This window comes from Pimephales promelas, chromosome 17 (assembly GCF_988280905.1).
Source record: "Pimephales promelas chromosome 17, fPimPro1.hap1.1, whole genome shotgun sequence".
Taxonomy (NCBI): domain Eukaryota; kingdom Metazoa; phylum Chordata; class Actinopteri; order Cypriniformes; family Leuciscidae; genus Pimephales; species Pimephales promelas.
This window is the reverse complement of record NC_142785.1, coordinates 15751314-15772709: the sequence shown is the minus strand read 5'-3', so window position 1 is coordinate 15772709 and position 21396 is coordinate 15751314. Positions and strand designations below refer to the sequence as shown.

Sequence of the window (21396 nt, the reverse complement as noted above, 5' to 3'; positions counted from 1 at the left end):
AACGACGTGATGCTCAGCCCAGACCTATCAAGTTATTAAAAACTTTTTAATATGCAAAAAATAGATTTTATTTGAATGCATCGCCCATTTAAAATTTCATATTGCATGTATTTTTACATTTTCATGATTATCTGGTAACACTCATTAGGGTTTCATTTATTAACTAGGGGTGTAAGTTAACGATACCCTCATGTCACGATTCGATTCATATCACGATACGATATTATTGCGACACTCCAAGACATATGGATTTAACGATTTTGGATTTAAATTTGATATAACAATGTGGGTGTAAATAAATGGGCTTGGGCTTGGTGCTGGTGGTAACCAATGCACAGGACAGCGGAGACACAAGAATAAAAGTATTCATGATTCTGAAGTTAAAAATACAGAATTATTAAAGACGAATAAGCTTTCACTCTGCCACTGACTAGATACATTTTAAATAATGTAGGTGTCTGTTTCCGAAGTAGTCATAGAATGGAGGTCTATCACCACCTCAAAGAGCATGCACAAAGAAGTCCAAAATCAAATTAAACATGATTTAATGACTCGTAGATGTAAGTACACATTGACGGCCGAAGACACGAAACGAGCGGTTTGTGTGAGAAAACAAACATTATTTATATAGTTTTTACCTCTTGTAACCACAGCCACGTCCAAGTGATCTTGGGGCGCGGACGCTTTGGTCTGTGCAAGCGCAGGAAGTGATCTCTTCGGAAGTGAAGAGGAGATCACGCGAGCATACGTAATTGTTTTCTTTTACAAGGGTTTAAACATTCCGGATAAGCGCAAATTAGTACCATTTTAATTAGCCGCCTTACCTACGATATTTTTTCTGTGTAAACAATGAGTGGACTTGGACATAGCTGTGGTTACAAGAGGTAAAAACAATATAAATACCGTTCGTTTTCTCACACAAACCGCTCGTTTTGTGTCTTAGGCCATGTGTACTTACATTTACGAGTCATTAAATAATATTAAATTTGGACTTCTCTGTGCATGCTCTTTGAGGTGGTGACCATAGACCTGCATTATATGACTGACAGACAAGAACGCTTTGACCTAAAACTATTAAAATTGAAACTACTACGGAAACAAGACACCTACATCTTGGATGCCCTTGAGGTTAGCTAAAACATATCAAAAATTAATTTCAAAGTGAATTATCCCTTTAATGTAGTACTGACACTAAAACTCTGTAAACATATTTTTTTTTTCTCACAGATAGTTTTAATTATAACTATCCACGATACATATTGTTGCATTTTTGTATTGCGGTATATTGTGACACGATAAACTGTATTGTTACACCTCTATTATTAACATTACCTAAGACCATTTAATAAATAATATTTTAACATAATTTATTAATCTAGGTTAATGTTATTTTAAAAATGTACTATTGTTTAGTTAAGTCATGCTTGTTTATAATACATTAACAAATATTTATTAAAAAAATATTTAAAAAGTAATTTTTTGTTAATTTCTAATACTGAACGCATGCTAACGTTAACGAACTGAATCATTGTAAACTTTAACCGATTAGCTTTGCCGATTATCAAGCACTAAAAGTTAATATCTAATAAAAACAATAATTTAATACATTATAAGTAAACTTAATGTTATGATGTCTAGACTCACTTGAAACATTTTAAATTTAAAATAACGAATTTAAATATCGGCCACAATATTATCAGTTTCAGTGCATTCGTACTTCTACAGTTAACTTTTAAGTAGCCTATTACTATTTTTATTTATTTATTTATTTTTTTTTTTTTTAATAATTTTAGGGTCATTTAATCAGATTTTGGTTTGAAAATGTAATAAAAATTTGTAAAAATGTAATAAAAAAACAACAGAAACTAATATGAAAACAATTGCATTCACATTACTGAGATCTACATTACAGGGTCCCGTTAAGACGATGACTTTTCCAAGCCAGGAGAAAACACAATTCCCTTACAGATTTTCCATCTACGATAGCAATGCATAGCAACCTGTAGCCATGGCCTTATTCCAACAGCTTTTGCTGTCAGAATCCCTTTAGTCTTTTAAGTACCTCAAAAAAAATTTAAATGCTAGGCTAACATTGGCATCATGGGAAAGATTACAACCTTTCGAGATCACAGTATCACCCTGCCACTATTTGATAACAACTACTACAACATAAAACAAACATTTCCAAGTTCTGCATACATGATGCATTCGCAACAGATGGTACAACAACAACATTAAACCAGCAGCTCTAGCATTCATCAAGGCAAAAGCAACTGGAAGCGTTCTAAAGTTGCGAGGATCAACAGATGAAACATTGTAACCGCAAAGCCCTTCGAATGTTCCAGTTAGCGGTTATATTCAAGCGTGCTCGTGAAGAGATTAGTAATGCAGCCGGAAACCTACCACGAAAGCTCATCTTCACAAACCCACAGGATGAGTGTGCTTTGAGATTCATCAGGAGTAAGTGTGTGAACGTCTTGAAGAGATCTGCTGCTCTATACAGCTCGAGCTCGCTCACTCACTCACCACGCATGTGTGTTGGGAGTTGCATAGAAAAATCAGTTGATGAAGTGTATTGAATTACTGGTAACAGAAGCACGTAGGTCTCCGATGGAGTTTTCGAGGATTTCTGATCACTCACTGACCTCCTGAAGGAGGGGCAATACCTCGTGTGTGTTTGTTTGTTTGGGTGGGTGGAAAAAAGGACGAGAATGAGAAAATCGAAGTCGTGCCATATTCATTTCACTGGTAATGGGCTGTTGTCTGCAGTTGAATGCAATTATTGATTTTTTGTTTATTGCTGAGAAAATTACTGTCATAGGCAGTGCCCTTAAGTGACTTAATGCTTTTTTCTTCTTACTGCATACGATTCCCTGAAATTTAGGATATTATAATAATATTTATCAAATACACATGGCAAGCAAATACAGCATTAATTCATTAATTTATGGATTCATTCATTTCGTATGCCGCATTTAAAACACTCCGAATTGTTTTCATTAAATTATTAGACTATATGTAATTTGTGGTCAGTTGCGCCACCTACTGGTCAAGAATTTGTTTTCCCTCATACAAAACTGTAATAAGAAAATGTTTCTTGACATCTGTCAAATTAAGTGTCTTTTGATAATTATTAATCTCTGTGAAGATTCTACATAGCCTAGGAAAAAAATATAAAAAATGGGCCATATATTGATTTTAGATTAATTTTTATGTTTTTTTTTTCTTCTTGAATAAAAAACACGATCTACTTTCCAGTCATGCCAAATCATTAATTATTTATTGAATTAATTATTTATGCATTTAACTTAACATCACAACAGTGTAGCTTATAGCAAAATGTCTTACATTGATACAAGATTACGTGACATGATTTATGTACACACAGATGCACACATACGCATTTTGTTTGAGTAAAAGACTTTTATTTTGAAAATTGGCTGTGTGTGCGCTCTTTCGGTCGGTGCCGACTGTCACAAAGTGATTGCTGTAAATACTGTACATGGAAATACATGGCTTTTCAGTGTCAAAGGGACAGTTACTTGCAGCAGGTATGCGGCTATTTCAGATTTAAAGACATTTGTAGCACTAGAACAGTGAATAAAGAGCATTACGTTACCTGAATGTGTGACACAGAGTGTTTTTAACGACAACACATGTCCAGCAGTGACAGCTGCAGAGATTGTACTTCTCTGCATATGATACAGTTCATGTGTAACACATGTTGATTTGATATTAATCCAGAGTGTATGTATAATATTTTGTAAAAGTGCATTTCTCACTTCAGGAATATTTAGGTCAGCTACATACATTCAAACCAAAAAAGTCAATGTTCTTTTTGTTTGTTCACTTTCCTTTTGTAGTTTGACACGTCTGTCGTGTCTTGCGTGCCTGCAGAATTAAAGCTAGAGAATAATGGGAAAAAAGAAAAGCTGAAGGGTTTTAATGTGACTCTGAAAGACACGATTCTGTTTCCAGAGGGTGGAGGACAGGTAAGTTCTCTTTCTTTAATGCCAAACAATGCTGGTAACTTAGTATCTAGATACAATGTGAACAATCCCTAAATATATATATTTTCATAGCATGAGCTTGATTTGAGATTGATGTGTTTTCATCATTCCCAGCCTGATGATCATGGGACGGTCGGTGGTGTCTCAGTCCTGCGTGTGGTGAGACAGGGTCCAGAGGCTGTGCACTTCATCAGCTCTGCCCTGGAGGAGGGTCAGGAGGTCCACATCAAACTGGACTGGGAGCGACGGTTTGACCACATGCAGCAGCATTCGGGTGAGGAATGTGTTTGAGAGAACCAAAACCTGACATATGAAATAAAATAATAGTGGAAAGGATTAAACAGTTCATTTAGACAAAATATATACTTTTAAAAAACATTTTCTAGCTTTTATGGGTCACATACTATGTACAGTAGGAGAATAAAACTCATATGAAGCTTGAAGAGGGGGGAAAAAACACCTCAGTTGTATTCAGATGTCCAAACTGAGCAAAATATGCAATTTGGTGCAGTCACTAATATTCATATGGCGAAATTCTAGTAGCTTGTAATTAAGCAATAGCAGGCTACTTGCATAAAATGCATGTAAAATGTAAATATAAGTTGTAACTCTATCTCCCCAAAACACAGTATGTCTTTGTAAGATGATATTTAAATACTTTTATGATAACAGTTGTATGATCAAACCTCTGTAGTTTTCATTACGGAAGTAAGGTATATAATAATACAATGCAAAAAATTATGATTGAGCGATAATACAAATAAAAGTTCCTGATACATCATATTTGATACTCACATTTCAACATGATTTTTCTAAACGATTATCTATGGATAATCAAGTAAACCCAAGTGACTTCAGTCCAGTAAGTGTTCATCTAGAAATATCACTAACAATATAAATGATATTCGTACATCTTCACAATTTCACAAGAAAACAACACATGTACCATGTTTGAACAATTGTACTAAAAAGTATAAAATCATTAGATTGTAAAACCATTACAATCAAGTTTGACGAACAAATTTTGATATAGTACAATAGAATTTAATAAAGTTCAAACTGATTTTATCTCATACTTGTTGCTTTTTTTTTAAAGGTCAGCACTTGATCACAGCTTTAGCTGAGACAATGTTTGGATACAAAACTACCTCTTGGTAAGAGCTTTAGTAGGATCTATTAAATGACTCTAAAATAAATTAGATTATCAAACGTTAAAGCATGCTGGTGATGAAATGATACAGGGAGTTGGGACGTCAGCGGAGCAGCATAGAGCTGGACACTGCCTCGGTGAAGCCCGGAGAAATGGAGGTTTTGGAGGCTGCTGTGAATGAGAAAATCCGTGCACACATTCCCGTCACTGTCAACCTTCTTTCCATTGATGATCCAGCTGTGGAGAAGGCATGTGTGCATCTTCACAAATCTACTTTTAGTCTTTATTAGAAATCTCAAATACTACATTGTCATTTACCTAAGGAGGAATATGAGAATACAAGCCAAATCTAATCGGGCTTTGAAACGGCAAATATCTTCTGATTCGAACCCTAACTGATGGAGTGTGTTGCTTTTCATTTCTTAAATAAGCGTGTAGGAAGACACACCATGGCCATATTCCAGGATGTCAAGATTCATCAGGCTCAAACTGTGACCGAATGATTGAGAGCATCAAGAATCATTTTCACACATGTATTGGCTCTTCTGAGTCCAGATCTTAAACTCACTGAAAGTCTTTGGGTTGTGCTGGAGGAGACTTTACAGAGGGATGGACTCTTGCATTGTCAGTACAAGATCTTCACCAAACATTGATGTCCCCTTGATAGAAATAAATATTGTTATGTTATATCCATATATGGTTGTTTATGAAATGAAAAGCTACGCACTCCAATTAGGGTTATAAAAACTGTTGCCAAACATATAACATGGTAGAAACTTAATCACTGCAATAATGATCCAATCATTGACTCTAAAGCGTTTGCCTGTTTAAATCCAAAAAGTGACTTTTTTTGGCCAGGCAGTGTATTATCTGTCAAATTCAAAAAATCTTTTGAAAGTTTGGGTTTGGTAAGATTTTTAAAGTTTTGAAAGAAGTCTCTCATGCTCACAAGGCTCTTTTTATTTAAAAAAAAAAAATAATAATAATAATAATACAATATGCTGATTTAGTGCTCAAGATGCATTGCTTATTATCAATGTTGAAAACAGTTGGGCTGCTTAATAGTTTAGTGAAAACCACGATACATTTTTTTTTTTCGTGATTCTTGATGAACAGACAGCATTTATTTGAAATAGAAACCTTTCATAACAATATAAATGTCTTTTTTGATTAACTTTTTTTTAACAGGTAAGAAGCCGCGGGCTTCCGGACGACCATGCTGGGCCCATCAGGATCATTGACATTGAGGGCGTAGACGCCAACATGTGCTGTGGGACTCATGTGTCCAACCTCAGTCACCTACAGGTCAGTCCTTCTGTCCTTGTCGAGCACAATTTAGGTCATCTCACCTCCCAACTTAGCCATAGTCTTAGTATATTATTCAGTGATATTCTGCTGTTTAATCACTCAAAAATTGTGTTTGCATGCTCATTAGATTATAAAGATTTTGGGGACTGAAAAAGGGAAGAAGAACAAAACCAACCTGATATTCTTAGTGGGCAACAGAGTGCTTAAGTATGCTGAGAAGAGTTTCAATATTGAAAAATCTCTGACCGCCCTCCTCAAGTGAGTTATTCTCCTTTGAATCAGGTGACCTGTCTGCTTCTCCTCGACAAACTTAACGTTTTTTCCTGTGGTCTATTAGGACAGGGACTGATGAGCATGTTGATGCCGTGGACAAGCTACAAAAGACGGTCAAACGTCTTCAGAAGGTAAGCTACTGTCGAACAAGTCAACTGATACATTTTTCGTTTGAGCAATTATTAATCAGTACCCTGTGTGTTCCTGTGACAGAGTAACCTTACTATCCTGAGGGATATGGCGGTTCTGATAGCTCAGAACTTCAAAAACAAAATGGACAGAGGAAACTTCTTCAGCTTACACAAGTGCGTGCTTAACTTTCCTGTTAAAGTCTTATATCTGAGTGAAACGGCTTCTCGAACAAGATAAAATGTAGGGCGGTGCTTGATTTTGTCCATTGGATGTAGATTGGATCATATGGTTGTGATTTGCTATTGGATGATTGTGTTTCTAGTCCCTGCTAGGAAGTTATTTTGATTTAAAGATTAAAAGGATGAATGAATTTGAAAAATATTATGACCAAAAATAAATGATCAATTTCTGGGTATGTTTATATGACAACGATGTACTAAAAACTGAAACGTCTTTTTTTGTTTTTCACGTACAGATGACAAACTTTGTCCCGTACACATGAATCCATGAAAACAACTAAAAACGGCGTATTCTGCTGCAAGGCCAGTAATTGGCGATGTCACTTTGTAAAGAAACACTACGTGACTTATAACTGTACACATAATGCGGATGACGTCATCGCTATCACACTTTTGTACTTTACATGGAGACAATAATTGTATCGTTTTCAAAAACTTGTCCAAAACGCAGTTTTCATGCAAATGATTAGCCAAAACACATAAAAAAAATCTGTTTTTAGTTGAAACCCATGTCTTGTAAATGACCCCTTAAATTCATGGTGGTTTATGAGGGAATAAAATCAGCAAGAAATGCCGTTCTCAACCCATTCTACTTCCATAACCTGATGTAATTCCAGATAAAACAAGATATTCAACATGAAAATATTAGGGTATCATTGAAAAGTTCAGTCCATTTATCAGCTTTTCTGCCTTTTGGTGATATTTTCACAGCAAAGATGGAGATAATGAGTTCATGAACATCATCGCAAATGAAATTGGATTTCAGGTGAACCACATCTTTTATTTCTGGATTCCAATTTATGTGCAGTGTTATTCACAGATGCCCATTCTGGAGATTGACACGTAGTTTGCACTCTCATTGCTGTGCTTGTGTAGGACACAGTGATCTTCCTGACTGTGGGTGAGGAGAAGGGTGCAGGACTGTTCCTGCTCGCAGGGCCTGAGAATATCATCACTGAAGTGGGACCTCGGTAAGTCCAATACTTATTTGAAGGCACACTACGCAGCATTTGTAGTTTTGTGAAACAGCGACCCCTAGAGTCGCTGTGGTATACTTGCACTGTCGTAAATAGCCGTGAAATGCGCGCAAGTGGCTTTATATGTTGTTGTTGATGTGCTTGACGTCGTTCCCGTAAAGCATCCCGTAAAACATTGCTGTTTTTTCCGCTCTACTATGAGTTTGTTTACCACCGAAATTACTTTAAAGCTGTTAACCTTAAAGACCTATACAGCCGCCGGCGGCTAAAAATAACTGTTGTTCTTAAATGTTAAATAACTTTTGAACCGCTGCTCCAATCCGTATGCTTTAAAAAGTCCCATAAAGAGGAGATTCGCGGCTTTTCTGTGATATCGGGTTAATCGCGTTTGGACATTCAGAAGCTCCGTAGTGAATGTGATTGCGTCATCAAGTTTTGATCAGCATTGATTCGTCAAAGAAGCCCGTGCGTTTTTTTCCTCTGAGCCAATCATAAATGACTGTTAATGCTTAGTCCCACCCCATCCCCAGATTGGTTAAAACTATCATCTACTCAACCAATAAATATAGTTTCTGGTCTTTTGCACGACCAATTAGCATCTTTCTTTAGAAATTTGAACAGAGGTAAAGTCAAAGTAGTTCATATAGGCTATGTATGTGTGTGTGTGTGTGTGTGTGTGTTTATATATATATAAGTTTTATTTATATATAAGTTTTTTTTGTTTTTTTTTTTGCTTCATTGTTCTACTACAATGTTTCTATTTATGTTACTTCCTTAACTATTTACAGTGTTTTTCATACTGACAATTTAGATGTGTCCAAATTTGGACACATCTAAATTGTCAGTATGAAAAACACTGTTTTCACTGAAACAATGCTTTTCACTGAAAATCGCCTATAATAATGTTGTAATAAATACCTATAACTTGCTTAGGGATTGTTGCATGTAGTCAAAATTACATCTGGAAATGTAAAATATCCAAGTACAGCTTTCTAAAGGAAAAAATCCAAACCTTTAGGAGGATTTGTTTAAGTTGAGTAAAAAAAATCACTACAAATATGCTGCCGTTTTTCTTAAATCTGGTAAATTCATTCATTCTAAGACAAATTAAATGTAAAATTGGATTATTTAAATGAGATAGATTGAAACTTCAAGTTCTCCTGATAAAAATGATATATGGCACTTGATGCTGACTACTATAATGGGTTAGAAAAACAAAGAAAAGAACAAGCGGTGCAGGTGCTCCAAAAATGGTCTAGTGTGCCTTTTTAAGTCTTTTCGTATTGGCAATTTTCAACCCTTTTAAAGGGATAGTTCACCCAAAAATGAAAATTCACCCACATGTTGTTCCAAACCCAAAAGACTTTTTTTCATCTTCGGAGCACAAACGAAGATCTTTTTGATGAAATCTGAGAGATTTCTGTCCCTCCATTGACAGCTACGCAACTACCACTTTAACACTTCATAAAGAGATCATAAAACTAATCCATATGAATTTAGCGATTAAGTCCAAATTTTCTGAAGAGACTCGGTTGCTTTATATTATGAACAGATTTAATTTAGGCTTTAATTCACATAAACATTCATCAACACACACATCAGTAGAGGTAAACAAAAGCTCAAGCATGTTCGCTTCATGTGCGAGAACCAATGAGGTGCATTCTCTGTTACGCAGCATGTTTGAGCTTTAGCAAGAACCAATAAGGTTTGTCGGTTTGTTTTCGAGCATCAAGCAGGTTCAGTTGAGCTTCTGTTTATGTTTGATAATCAATAGAGGGACAGAAAGCTCTCAAATTTCATCAAAAAGATCTTCATTTGTGTTCCAAAGATGAACAAAAGTTTACAGGGTTGTAACGACATGAGGGTGAGTAATTAATGACAGAATTTTTTTGGCATATTAAAAAATAGTCAAAAATTTCCATTCTAAAATGAAAAAAAAAAAATATCGAACCTTTAGACAAAAAAAGTTTTGCTAATGTGTTTTTGTTGAGCATCATATTTGACGCATCAGGCCTCATATACTATGATATTGTGAGAATATGGAGCTTACAGACGAGGAGGAAAAAATATGAATTTTATGCAGTTGCTGATATTCACAGTTTATGGCAAAAACGTAAGAGTATATAACAGTATAACAGAATATTTTAATAAAATGCATATAAATTAGGGCTGTGCAAAAATTAATTGCGATTAATCGCATCCAAAATAAAAGTCTGTGTTTACATAATATATTTGTGTGTGCTGTATATAATTATTTTGTATATATAAATACACACACATGCATGTATATATTTAAGAAAATGTGTTATTCATATATAAAATATTTTTATTTATATAATATAGATGATGTATTTATTTATATATACAGAATTTAAGCGCACATAATTCTTATATATATACATGCATGCATAGGTATTTATATATACAAAATAATTATATACAGCACACACAAATATATTATGTAAACACAGACTTTTATTTTGGATGCGATTAATCGCAATTAATTTTTGCACAGCCCTAATATAAATATCAGTCGTCACTTTATATCTCCCAGTAATATGTTAAGATGATATTAAAATGCTTAGTTTTATGACCAAAGCTATTTATTTTTTATTGTGATAGCAAAACATATGATGACCAAAGCTATTTAGTTTTTATTTTGAAAGCAAAACATATGATGCAAATACAATTGTGAGATGATCAAATAAATGTTCCTCAAAAGTCTGAATCATAGTTGATGCATACATTTTAGCATGATTTTAAAAAAAAGGATGTATGGATAATCAAGGAGCAAGTGTTCATCTTGAAATATTCTTAACAATTTGAAAATGATTCTTATGTTTACTTCATAAATCAGTAAAGAGTACCACGATTATTCTAAAAGGCCGTTTACGTGTTAATAAAGTTTAAACTATCAGTCAGAGACAACAGAAGGCATGTAGTCGATTGTGTAAAATTTTGATCATGTTAATAATTTAGAAGCCTTAGAAAAAGTGCCAAGGATCGCCCACTTGTGACTACGATTATTTTAAAATACTTGATGCCACAATAATCAAAAATGCACCACATTTACAGACAAAACTCAGTCAAGAACGATTTACCATTCTTCCATCTTATTTACTGTCTACAAGTTTGGTTGCTTTTGCTAACATCCCTTAGCTTTAGAAGTATGTTCACTGCCTGTCAAGGGAAGGATTCTGTAATACGTCAAATTGAATTGTTGCATGCAGAATTATGTTGTGGTTGTGATGCTTCCAGTAGACGCCACTCTTCTGAATGAAATGCTCCCCTGTTGGTGTCATGATGTGTAGAGTGTCAGAGCTGCTGCAGGGTAAAGGAGCTGGAAAGGCTGGACGTTACCAGGGTAAAGCCAACAGTCTGGTGAAGAGGGCAGAGGCTGAGTCCTTATTGCGAGAGCATAGCTGCAAACTCACTGCAGGAGAGGAGTAAAACAACCGCAGACACAAACAGGTGTGTTGATGATGATCCAGACTCTGTCTACACTGCTGCATGTGCATCAAGCGCATTGAACTAGATAGTGTCGTGAGTTGCAAGGAAACTGTCTACATGAAAGCCCACAATGTGTCGCAAAGCTTCATTTTACACCTTTTGTTGATAGATGCTCTATTTCTACATTTGATGCACTGCATGAATGTCACAGTCCTGTTCAGTCTGTTTTAGGTTCTTGGACATGCTGTTTCGTTTACATTCATGATGTGTGTTTCTGGTTCTAGATTCCCGCCACGCATCAGTATCCATGGACACCAATACCGATCATCAAAGCTGTTCGTCATTGACTCATCATCACTGTGTATTTAAGTTCCTCATTGTGCTCACTTCAATGTGTGGTATTGTTTGTCACATGCTGGCTTGGATGTTGGCTGTATGTTAAATAAACCTTGTGATGTAAGATGATGCATCATCTTCATCACTGTATACAGTAAGTACTCCAGCCAATTAATTTTTACTGTCCATCCAAATAATTTATAAATGAAGAGTTCAGATGCAAAAGCCTCTAAATGCCATTTGAAATTTTCTTCTTTAATGATGATTTTTATCAAACTTGTATATTTAAGTTCAATAATTTCACTTAAATGGCAATGATAATTACCTATTAATTGTTATTTAAGTGAAATTACTGAACTTAAATATACAAGTTTGATAAAAATCATCATTAAAGAAGAAAATTTCAAATGGCATTTAGAGGCTTTTGCATCTGAACTCTTCATATATATATATTAAGGCTTTAAGTAAAGTGTCACCAAAATCATTTTTTTTTTTAATACTAATTAATTTTTGTAGGAACCGAAATGATACTGTTAAGCTTACAGCTGATTGAGAGCGAGTGTAAATTGGAGTCCTATTGTATCTATGAGGGTTTTTTTTCTCCTTTGTTCAATTTTAAGGAATGCACACTCTTCAGAAATTACCATATGGCTCATGATGTTGATTATTTGTCTGCTGATGGACTGGTTCTTAATAAAGACTGACAGAAAATACTGAATTAAATGTATCACATTTCATTTTTGGAAGGATATGAATAAGATATTGTGACAGCTGCTCTAATCTAAATACACTGTATTAAATTGTTACGTATTAGGCATTATATAAGTCTTTAGAAGATGATATGATGACAGAATTTTTAATTTGTGTGTGAATTATTCCATTAAAGTCACAAAATAGGGATGGGAAATAAATGTGTACATTTAGGCCCTTACACCTGGTATTAAGATGCGTCACGCTGGGTGTAAATGGGGTCTAAAATGTTTTAAGCTTGTCCACTTTCAACCACCTTCCAGTTCGAGCAGATTGCTTTTGTAGTGTGAATTCTCATGTCATGTGGCCGAAAGACCGCCTGTTAACATTATGGAAAGCCAGAAGGGATTTAAACTTTGCTGGCTGAAGACCCAAGTTTGGTTTGAAGATGAACAACATACCAAGCACAATGTTCTCTCACCATTCCTGATTTCTAACACACACTCGCAGCGTTCGGCTGGTCTTGCGACTCCGAGCAGAAATAAATGCTGCTTTTTGTTTTTCCGTCGTCTCTGGGCGCTTTCATTTGTAAATTACACAAGCTTATTTTGTCCATTAGATTGAAAGATCTAAAAAAAAAAAAAAAAAAAAAAAAATTCAACCCACCCTCCTCTGGAGATCAGGACAGAAGTGTTTGAAAGTGGACAAAACAGAGGGATATTCTGTTACAGTATCTGTTACAGATACAGACCGCATCTTAATATCAGGTTTAAACATGGCCATAGTGCCAAGCAGTCGTTTCAGTCTTAGGGATTCCTTGTAGTTTTTGTTGAAGACTGAAAATGTTCAATACTTTAGGTTGCTCAACACATGATTCACTCATACTGTACGACAAAACTTATTATAATCTTCAATAACATAGTTTATTATGAAAAAAACAACAACGGTGGAGTATCCCTTTAAACTTTTTCCCAATTATTATCCCAGCTAATAATTTTACGTTCTGAGAACGTTAGTTTTTGGTTCCCAGAACATTCCCTATTGGTTACCCAGGAAAGTTTTCTTAGAATGTTCCCATTCTTATTTGGTTCCCAAAAAATAACCAAATGGGAACATTAGGGGAACATTCTGTGTTTGCTGGGATGCAGCATGCTATATTAATGACTACATGAATTTGGCTTACTGAATTGTACACTTTGTCACACACTTTAGATTTATTTATAAAATGTAACCTAAAAAAATGCAAGTGAAAAGAACATGTTTTCAGAGTTTTATTTTAAAAAAGACCTAAAGAATTTCCAAAAAATAGAATATTACAGAAAATATATTCAAAAAAAGTATACAGCTTAGATAGGACAAAATGTGTCATCCTATATATACTGTAGTATATTTTATTATTTCAGTTCTCAAAAAAGAACTTACTTCTTTGTCAAATACCAGACCTTTTCATCTAGATCCAAAAGCACTAAGGGGAGGTTTACACGACAGCCATGTACTATTAAAAAAAATACAAAAAGACGAGAACGTTGTCGATCCCCGTTCACGTGGATCTGCGAAAATGATTAAAAACGCTGTATTCTGCTGGTGATGTCACTTTTTTTAAAGAAACACTACGCCTCTACAGAATGCATGTGAATGACATCACCGTTTTCACACATTCGTGTTTTTGTAGGTTACTTGGAGGCGATAACAGTATCGTTTTCAAACCCCAAAATGCGTTGTCATAACGCATGAAAAGTTTGCCATTTTTAGTTGAAAAAAATGGTGTCGTGTAAACAGCCCCTAAGATATAAAATTAAAAATTCTAAAATTCACAATTCTTACACAACACATTATCATAAACAGTACCTACAATATAACAGGGTTTAACTTAAACTAGTTATCTGCATCCCTGAGTTAGAAAACACTTTTAAACTGGCGAGTTGTTCATCAGTTAGTGTTCCTTCGACTGATGGGATGAACTGGAAAATGTGCTAGTCTGAAATACTGTAAATAGTTGTGCCGTTGCTTACAGTCTTGTACAGTTCTTTCCCAGCTTAAAGCTGTTTCTTGCTTTGTAAACCGAGGGCTCCGGACACGCAGTACGGGATGATGCTGACCGTGGCCAGGGGAACAGTGGCGCTCTTGCAGAAAGACAGCAGGTAGAAGAGAGCAGCCGTGTGTGTGGGAGGCTTGATGGAATCGAAGAGATGCAGAAGAAATAGAGAGGAGACGATACAGGAGATCCTGGTGCGAGCGCTGCTGCTCTTCTTGCTTTCCGTGTATAGTGGGGAGTGAAGGCCGAGCCCCAGCCCGAACAGGGTGCCCATGTTCCTCAACAGGCTGGCGAACGGTGTGCTGTCCAAATGGACCCAGGCTGGATTGACGCACCACTTCTGGGCTTTCTCAATGGTCCAGAGAAGATCCACACCCAGAGCTTTCAGGAGCACGTACAAGCCCACAGCAAACGAGAGCAGGAACAGCGTGACGTTGAAGTAATGCTTTAGACTGGCACTATAGATCCATTTCTGTCTGTTGAAAGCCTCCGCAACAATCATGCCTGTAAAGGACACAAATAAGTTAAGAATATGACACATTTCTTTTTTGCTCCAGTTTCTCAACTGGTATTTAACTTGTCAAATGTTTGGAATGTTTTAATGTTAAAAGAAAGGCTCACTAATGCTGCATTATTTTGCTTTCAAATGCAGTAAAACAGTTATATTTTTTTAGAATTTAGAAGAACTGTGCTCTATTTGACTCTATTTTAAAGTGTAATTTATTTCTGTGATCAAAGCTGTATTTTCAGCATCATTACTCCAGTCTTCATCACATGATCCTTCAGAAATCATTATGATATCCCATTTATCGGTACTCGATTATTATTAATAATAGTGGAAAGCTTATATTTAAAAATAGAAATCTTTTGTAACATTACTGTCACTTTTCATCAATTTAATGTGTTCTTGGTGAATAAACATGAAGAGTTCAGATGCAAAAGCCTCTAAATGCCATTTGAAATTTTCTTCTTTAATGATGATTTTTATCAAACTTGTATATTTAAGTTCAGTAATTTCACTTAAATAACAATTAATAGGTAATTATCATTGCCATTTAAGTGAAATCACTGAACTTAAATATACAAGCTTGATAAAAATGATCATTCTAGAAGAAAATTTCAAATGGCACTTAGAGGCTTTTGCATCTGAACTCTTCACATATTAATGTCGTTTCTTTTATCGTTCTTATCCCAAATATTTTGAATGGTAGTGTATCATAGGTTCCACAAAAATATTAAGCAACACAAATTGTTTTTAACATTGCTAATTAGATTTTTTTATTATTATCAAATCAGGATATCAGAATGATTTCATGACACTGAGTAATGATGCTGAAAATTCAGCTTTGCATCACAGGAATAAATGACATTTTTAAATATATTGAAATAGAAAACAGTAATTTTAAATTGTAATAATATTTCACAATATTCCTGTTTTTACTGCATTTTTGATCAAATAAACACAGCTTTGAGGAGTATAAGAGTCTCCTTTCAAAAACAGTAAATCGTTTTTATTCCAAACTAGAAATCCCAAGGTCATGGGTTCAATTCACAGGAAAAGAGCAATCTGAAGCACTTTGTCAAAAAACAAAACACAGGTGCATTTCTAAGTCGACAATTTTAAAGCAACACTAAGTAATTTTTCCTCTGCGGTCACCCTACAGGTTGGAAGCGGAATTGTCCATTACTGTTGTCGTAAATAATTTAGCCTACCGCATCCTACAGTCGCACACACACGCACGCAAGCACATGGTCCCTGTTTATCCAGCACCGGCTTTAGAATCATGATGACAATTCAAAAGCTACCTGGCTGCTAGGCATCTTACATGTAGTTGTAGTCTACTGTCGAGTACGCTCCATCTATCAGCAATTGTAACGCTTAAAGCAAGTCAAATTTGTAGTAAAGCAAGTCAAATTTGTAGTTTTCTTATGTCTCATTCTGGATATAACAGATTAAGGAGCGTAAAAGCGGTGGCATAAGTGCATTTCACCCTGTCACAACTTGATAAAACACTGAAACGATTTTGAATACATTATTTTAAGGTAAAAAAATCTTACTTAGTGTTGCTTTAAGTTTCATCTATCGATGATGAATTTGTGAGATTCCTACCTGAAATAACGCCTGCGAAAACCTGATGGGGGAAATGAGCTGCGATGAAGACTCGAGAGAGACATACACAGACCTGGACCACCCAGAAGAGTGTCCAAAGTGAACCACGCAAGTATCTGACAAAAAAAAAAAAAAAGATGTTTAAATGTACTGCAGAACCAAAAATCTATTTTGAAACAAGCTTCTAATGCTAAAGATTGACTTACAGGCTCTTGGATGGCGATTTGTTCTCTTTGCTCAGCATTATGGCAAGGATGGATGTGACCAATGCGTAGTAAACACCAGCAGCGCCCATAGCGTGGCCAGATGGACTGCCTGCATCAAGAAGCAGATAAGTGATCAAAGTGGTCTTTTATGATGAAACAGGTTTTATGAGGACAAGTGTGGTACTTCTAGAAGAAGAAGACGCACCTGGGCCAGTCTCACAGGTCATGGGATACTGTTCAATATGTGGCGCTGTGCTGTTGATGTAGTAGGAAGTCTCGTGGATCCACCAGTATGGACGTTCTCCAAACAGGATCCTTGAATAGATGAATCAACAGTCATTTTTTTTGTCAACTAATGTTTAAATTTGACACATTTTTTTGCTTTGCTTACCATTTGAATACCAAATTGAGCCAATCCCCTATGACAGCCACCCAAATGAGCTTGATGCCGACTGATTCTTTCAGATGGAACCAGATGGGAAAGAAGATGAAGAAGGTGTTCCTTAGATCTGCCGCAAAGGAGACGAAAAGAAACCATCCTTGGGCGTCTTTGTAATGGGTCTGCAGGTATTGGGTGCTACTCACCCCGAACCCGTGCACTGTATCCATCACAGCATTCATGTTGTAGAGCTACTCGAGAGTGATAGTCCTCCACCACCTGCCTGTGGTTTTTTATACCAGCAGGCCCACCACCACAACGCATGGACAAACCGATCTTTGAACCTTGCACATGTGTAATAAAACACAGAGTGGAACAGAAGAAAAAAAAACCGCTAGAGTTAAGAGCATGTTTGTCCTGTCAGAAGAGATAACGCACAAACAAGTTCAGGAGAAAAAGGACAGAAAAGACGTAGCAGTGAATCATTGAACTCATCTGTGACCTCAAAAACACACACGGCCTCAGTCAACATCTGTAATTGGATTTTGTTTTATATATATATCTGCTATAATTATTGCAACACAATTTATAAAATAGGTAATAGGTTATGTGTGATTCTTACAATTAAGTAAAATCATATTTATTACACTCACCGGCCACTTTATTAGCTTGTAACAGATACACTTTTGAGATTTGGTCCATATTGTTTGAAATGATAGCATCACATATTTGCTGAAGATTTGTTGGCTTCACATCCATGTTCCACCACATCGATAAAGCTAATCTATTAGACTGCGATCTGGTGACTATAGAGGCCATTTGTGTATATATGAAGAGTTCAGATGCAAAAGCCTCTAAATGCCATTTGAAATTTTCTTCTAGAATGATCATTTTTATCAAGCTTGTATATTTAACTTCAGTAATTTCACTTAAATGGCAATGATAATTACCATTTAATTGTTATTTAAGTGAAATTACTGAACTTAAATATACAAGTTTGATAAAACTCATCAATAAACAAGAAAATTTCAAATGGCATTTTGAGGCTTTTGCATCTGAACTCTTCATATATTGAAACAAGTTTGAGATGATTTGAGATTTGTGACATTATCCTGTTAGAAGTAACCATCAGAAGATGGTACACTTTAGATATAAAGGGATGGACATGGTCAGCAACAATACTCGGGTAGGCTGTAGCATTTAAAAATGCTTCATTGGTACTAAAGGGCCAAAAGTGTTCCAAGAAAATATCCCTCACACCATTACAGCACCACCACCAGCCTGAACCGCTGACAAGGGATGATTAATACATGCTTTCATGTTGTTTACTCCAAATTCTGACCCTATATCAGACCTAGGCTCATCAAACAAGCAATTGTAGCTTCAGTTTCGTCAGTGTGTCCTTCTGTAGTCCATCTGCTTTAGGGTTTCACGCAGAGATGTATAAAGTACTAGAAACCCGGACTTCAGTAAAAGTACAAGTGCTCTATCAAAAAAGTGACTTGAGTAGAAGTTGAAGTGCTCTTTGAGCACCGCACTTAAGTAGAAGTACTAAAGTATTCAAAAATGTTTGTACTTAAGTATTGCAAGTAGTTTATTTTAAAATTCACTACTTAAGTAGTGAAGTACAAGTACAAGTACAAGTAGAAGTATTGTGTCATGTAATTATTAAAGAAAGCAGTCAAAAGTTTGAACTAGCAATCAAATAAGGCACTTTGGCGGGATACAAATTTGCTTTGGCGGCCGCCAAAAAATGTCATTGCAGGACAACCCCTGCATTAGTTGTCAATGTGAGCGATTAAGGCTGCATGAAAGCCAACTTGCAACGAATGATTCGTAAAATTTTCATAATTGTAACAAGTAACTAGCAGAACATTAAAAAAATATCCAAGTAAAAGTATTAAATTCATCGAAAATATCTACTGAATTAAACGTAGAAGTATGAGAAAACAATACTCTAGTAGAGTACAGATACAGTGTTTTAGTACTTAAGTACAGTACTTAAGTAGTTCTACTTCGTTACATCTCTGGTTTAACGTGTTGTGCGTTCGGAGATGCTTTTCTGGGCGGTTGAAATGAACCAGCCATTCTCCTCTGACCTCTGGCATCAACCAGAACCATTTTCGCACACCGAACTGTCGCTCACTGGATATTTTCTTTTTTTCGGACCATGTGAACCCAGAGAGATAGGTGTAGGTAGGCCTACCTAATAAAGTGGCAGGAGAGTGTATATGTTACATTAAGAAAATTAAGCCTATTTTAGCACCAATAAAATTTGCATTGCAATAATATTATTAAGCATATATAGTTTTAAATGTAATTCAGAATTTTTAATTTAAACTTTTTAACTATTTAAATCGGCTACATTGCAAATACCACATTAAAGTAAAAATACTTCACAATTGAAATAATTCCTTAATTAATACAAGTTATTTATTATTTTTTGTTTATTTTGATTTTTATTTATGTTATTTAGTAGTCCATTTGACTTTCTTTTTTTTTTTTTTGCCAAAACAAACATGTTGCAATTAATCTATAGACCTACGTCATTTTGACTTTTGAGAAACTAGGGGAAAATTTCCTACAAACAAGAAGGGGAATCCTGTTCAGAAGATAATCTCAGAGCTGTGGGAACCTATCACTCCAAGACAGGCATTCATTTGGCTGCTTACATAAGCAGTTTCTGATTTGCTTGTTTACATGTGTGTTGTTACATAAGTAAATCATTCATTAAGTTGATCTGTAATGCTTAAATGAAGCTAAACTGCAATCAGGTTTTTCTTGTTGATATTTGAGATGTTTGTTCGTCCTTCAGTAACATTTTATTTTATTAAATATATTTACAGACCACCTTTACAGCTAACAAAATAGATAGAATGTCAAGAAAGTGTGTTTGAGAGCAATGTGTTTGCTGGTACAAAACTCTTTGAAATGGAGTTGTGTATCCTATGGGTGTGTCCGAAATTGTATACTGTACATTTGAATTAAAACTTACTTTGCAAATGTAAAAAAAAAATATATATATATATATATATATATTATATAGTATAAATATGGGTTGTATGGATGAAATTCGGACATACTACATCCACCATGTTGTTACTGTCAGGTGACCAGTGTCAGTTGTGTTGCTTTATTTCCATTCATAAATCATCTCCAGCGTGCTTCCAATCTCCGCAGTAGTAGGTCATACTTTTCGCAAACTGTTTTTCAAATACTAGGGAAGTATGTTTAAATGCATGCCATATGTGTTTTAGTAGAAATTACATAAAGCTACACTGTGTGATTTTTACCCCCATCTAGTGGTGAAAAGGTATATGACCATCCAGGGAATATTAGTTTCTGTTCCTCTCAATTCCGATTTCGTTTTAACTCCTACGGTGGCCAATGTAGTCCAAGATTAACATGGCTTCCAGTTCGACCTCGTCCATGAGTGTTAACTCAAACGTAAACGCAAAAGGCGAAGCTTGAATTAACGAGTATGTCCCTCTTTGGCTAATGTACTTTCAAGATGGAGGGGCAACATGACGACCGACATTAGAACCCCTTACCGTATGTATTTTCAATGGCATATTATACACTTACGAGAATACTTTATTACTTGAACGAAGTAAATATACATTAATGAGCACATGTATTTTTGGAAGAACTAAGTGTTTTTAGCTAAGAATAAACTAAAAGAGTTACACAGTGTAGCTTTAAATAAATTAATCTACCATAAATGCTAGTCAGTACATTCAGAAATACACTTTTCAAACACTATAACAAGTAATTATGAATTCCATGAAGATGTTAAGTACTTAAGTGGGTCAAAAAGCACTAACTGTATGTATTTAATATAAATTTAAACTATTGTACACGTTTATGTAATTGTAACTATGCAATTAAGCCTCCAAATACACTAAAGTATATTATTTTAATGTACGTATTAAGTGCCCTTTCTTAAAAGTATGCTAAAGTGTGCTTCTTTTTCACAAGGGAAGAGCCCATAAACATCCGTTTGTAAGAACACAACACCATGAAGTACAACAAAACAAAATGTCACAAGTCAAAACAGGAATGGATCAATGAATTTGTCAAAAAAGCCAAAGAGATCCATTA

The 21396-nt window shown here is 35.3% G+C and overlaps 3 protein-coding genes across 4 annotated transcripts in view; 1 reads left to right on the top strand and 2 right to left on the bottom strand.

The window, feature by feature from the left end:
* The window catches only part of sgms1b (sphingomyelin synthase 1b), a 28309-nt gene extending 25647 nt beyond the window's left edge, over nucleotides 1-2662 (bottom strand). Inside the window, exon 1 of one of the 2 annotated variants that reach the window (XM_039664775.2) lies at nucleotides 2527-2662. The gene's annotated coding sequence lies outside the window, so the exon portion shown is untranslated. Of the gene's footprint in view, nucleotides 1-2403 lie in introns of both variants that reach the window. The other variant, XM_039664773.2, reaches the window with a different exon arrangement.
* A 790-nt stretch (nucleotides 2663-3452) lies between these two features.
* On the top strand, nucleotides 3453-11961 carry aarsd1 (alanyl-tRNA synthetase domain containing 1). The gene is made up of 13 exons (XM_039664772.2): nucleotides 3453-3551; nucleotides 3864-3992; nucleotides 4125-4284; nucleotides 5107-5164; nucleotides 5252-5408; nucleotides 6349-6465; nucleotides 6596-6726; nucleotides 6806-6872; nucleotides 6955-7046; nucleotides 7824-7878; nucleotides 7989-8083; nucleotides 11401-11560; nucleotides 11824-11961. The coding sequence occupies exons 1-12, from the start codon at nucleotides 3513-3515 to the stop codon at nucleotides 11537-11539; spliced, it is 1239 nt and encodes a 412-aa protein (XP_039520706.1). The 5' UTR covers nucleotides 3453-3512; the 3' UTR covers nucleotides 11540-11560; nucleotides 11824-11961.
* Nucleotides 11962-14462: 2501 nt separating this feature from the next.
* On the bottom strand, nucleotides 14463-17579 carry g6pc1a.2 (glucose-6-phosphatase catalytic subunit 1a, tandem duplicate 2). The gene is made up of 5 exons (XM_039664776.2): nucleotides 17308-17579; nucleotides 17122-17231; nucleotides 16917-17025; nucleotides 16711-16826; nucleotides 14463-15104 (listed from the first exon to the last, which is right to left on the bottom strand). Exons 1-5 carry the CDS (start codon nucleotides 17535-17537, stop codon nucleotides 14602-14604), a joined length of 1068 nt encoding a protein of 355 aa, XP_039520710.2. The 5' UTR covers nucleotides 17538-17579; the 3' UTR covers nucleotides 14463-14601.
* Between the last annotated feature and the right edge of the window lie 3817 nt (nucleotides 17580-21396).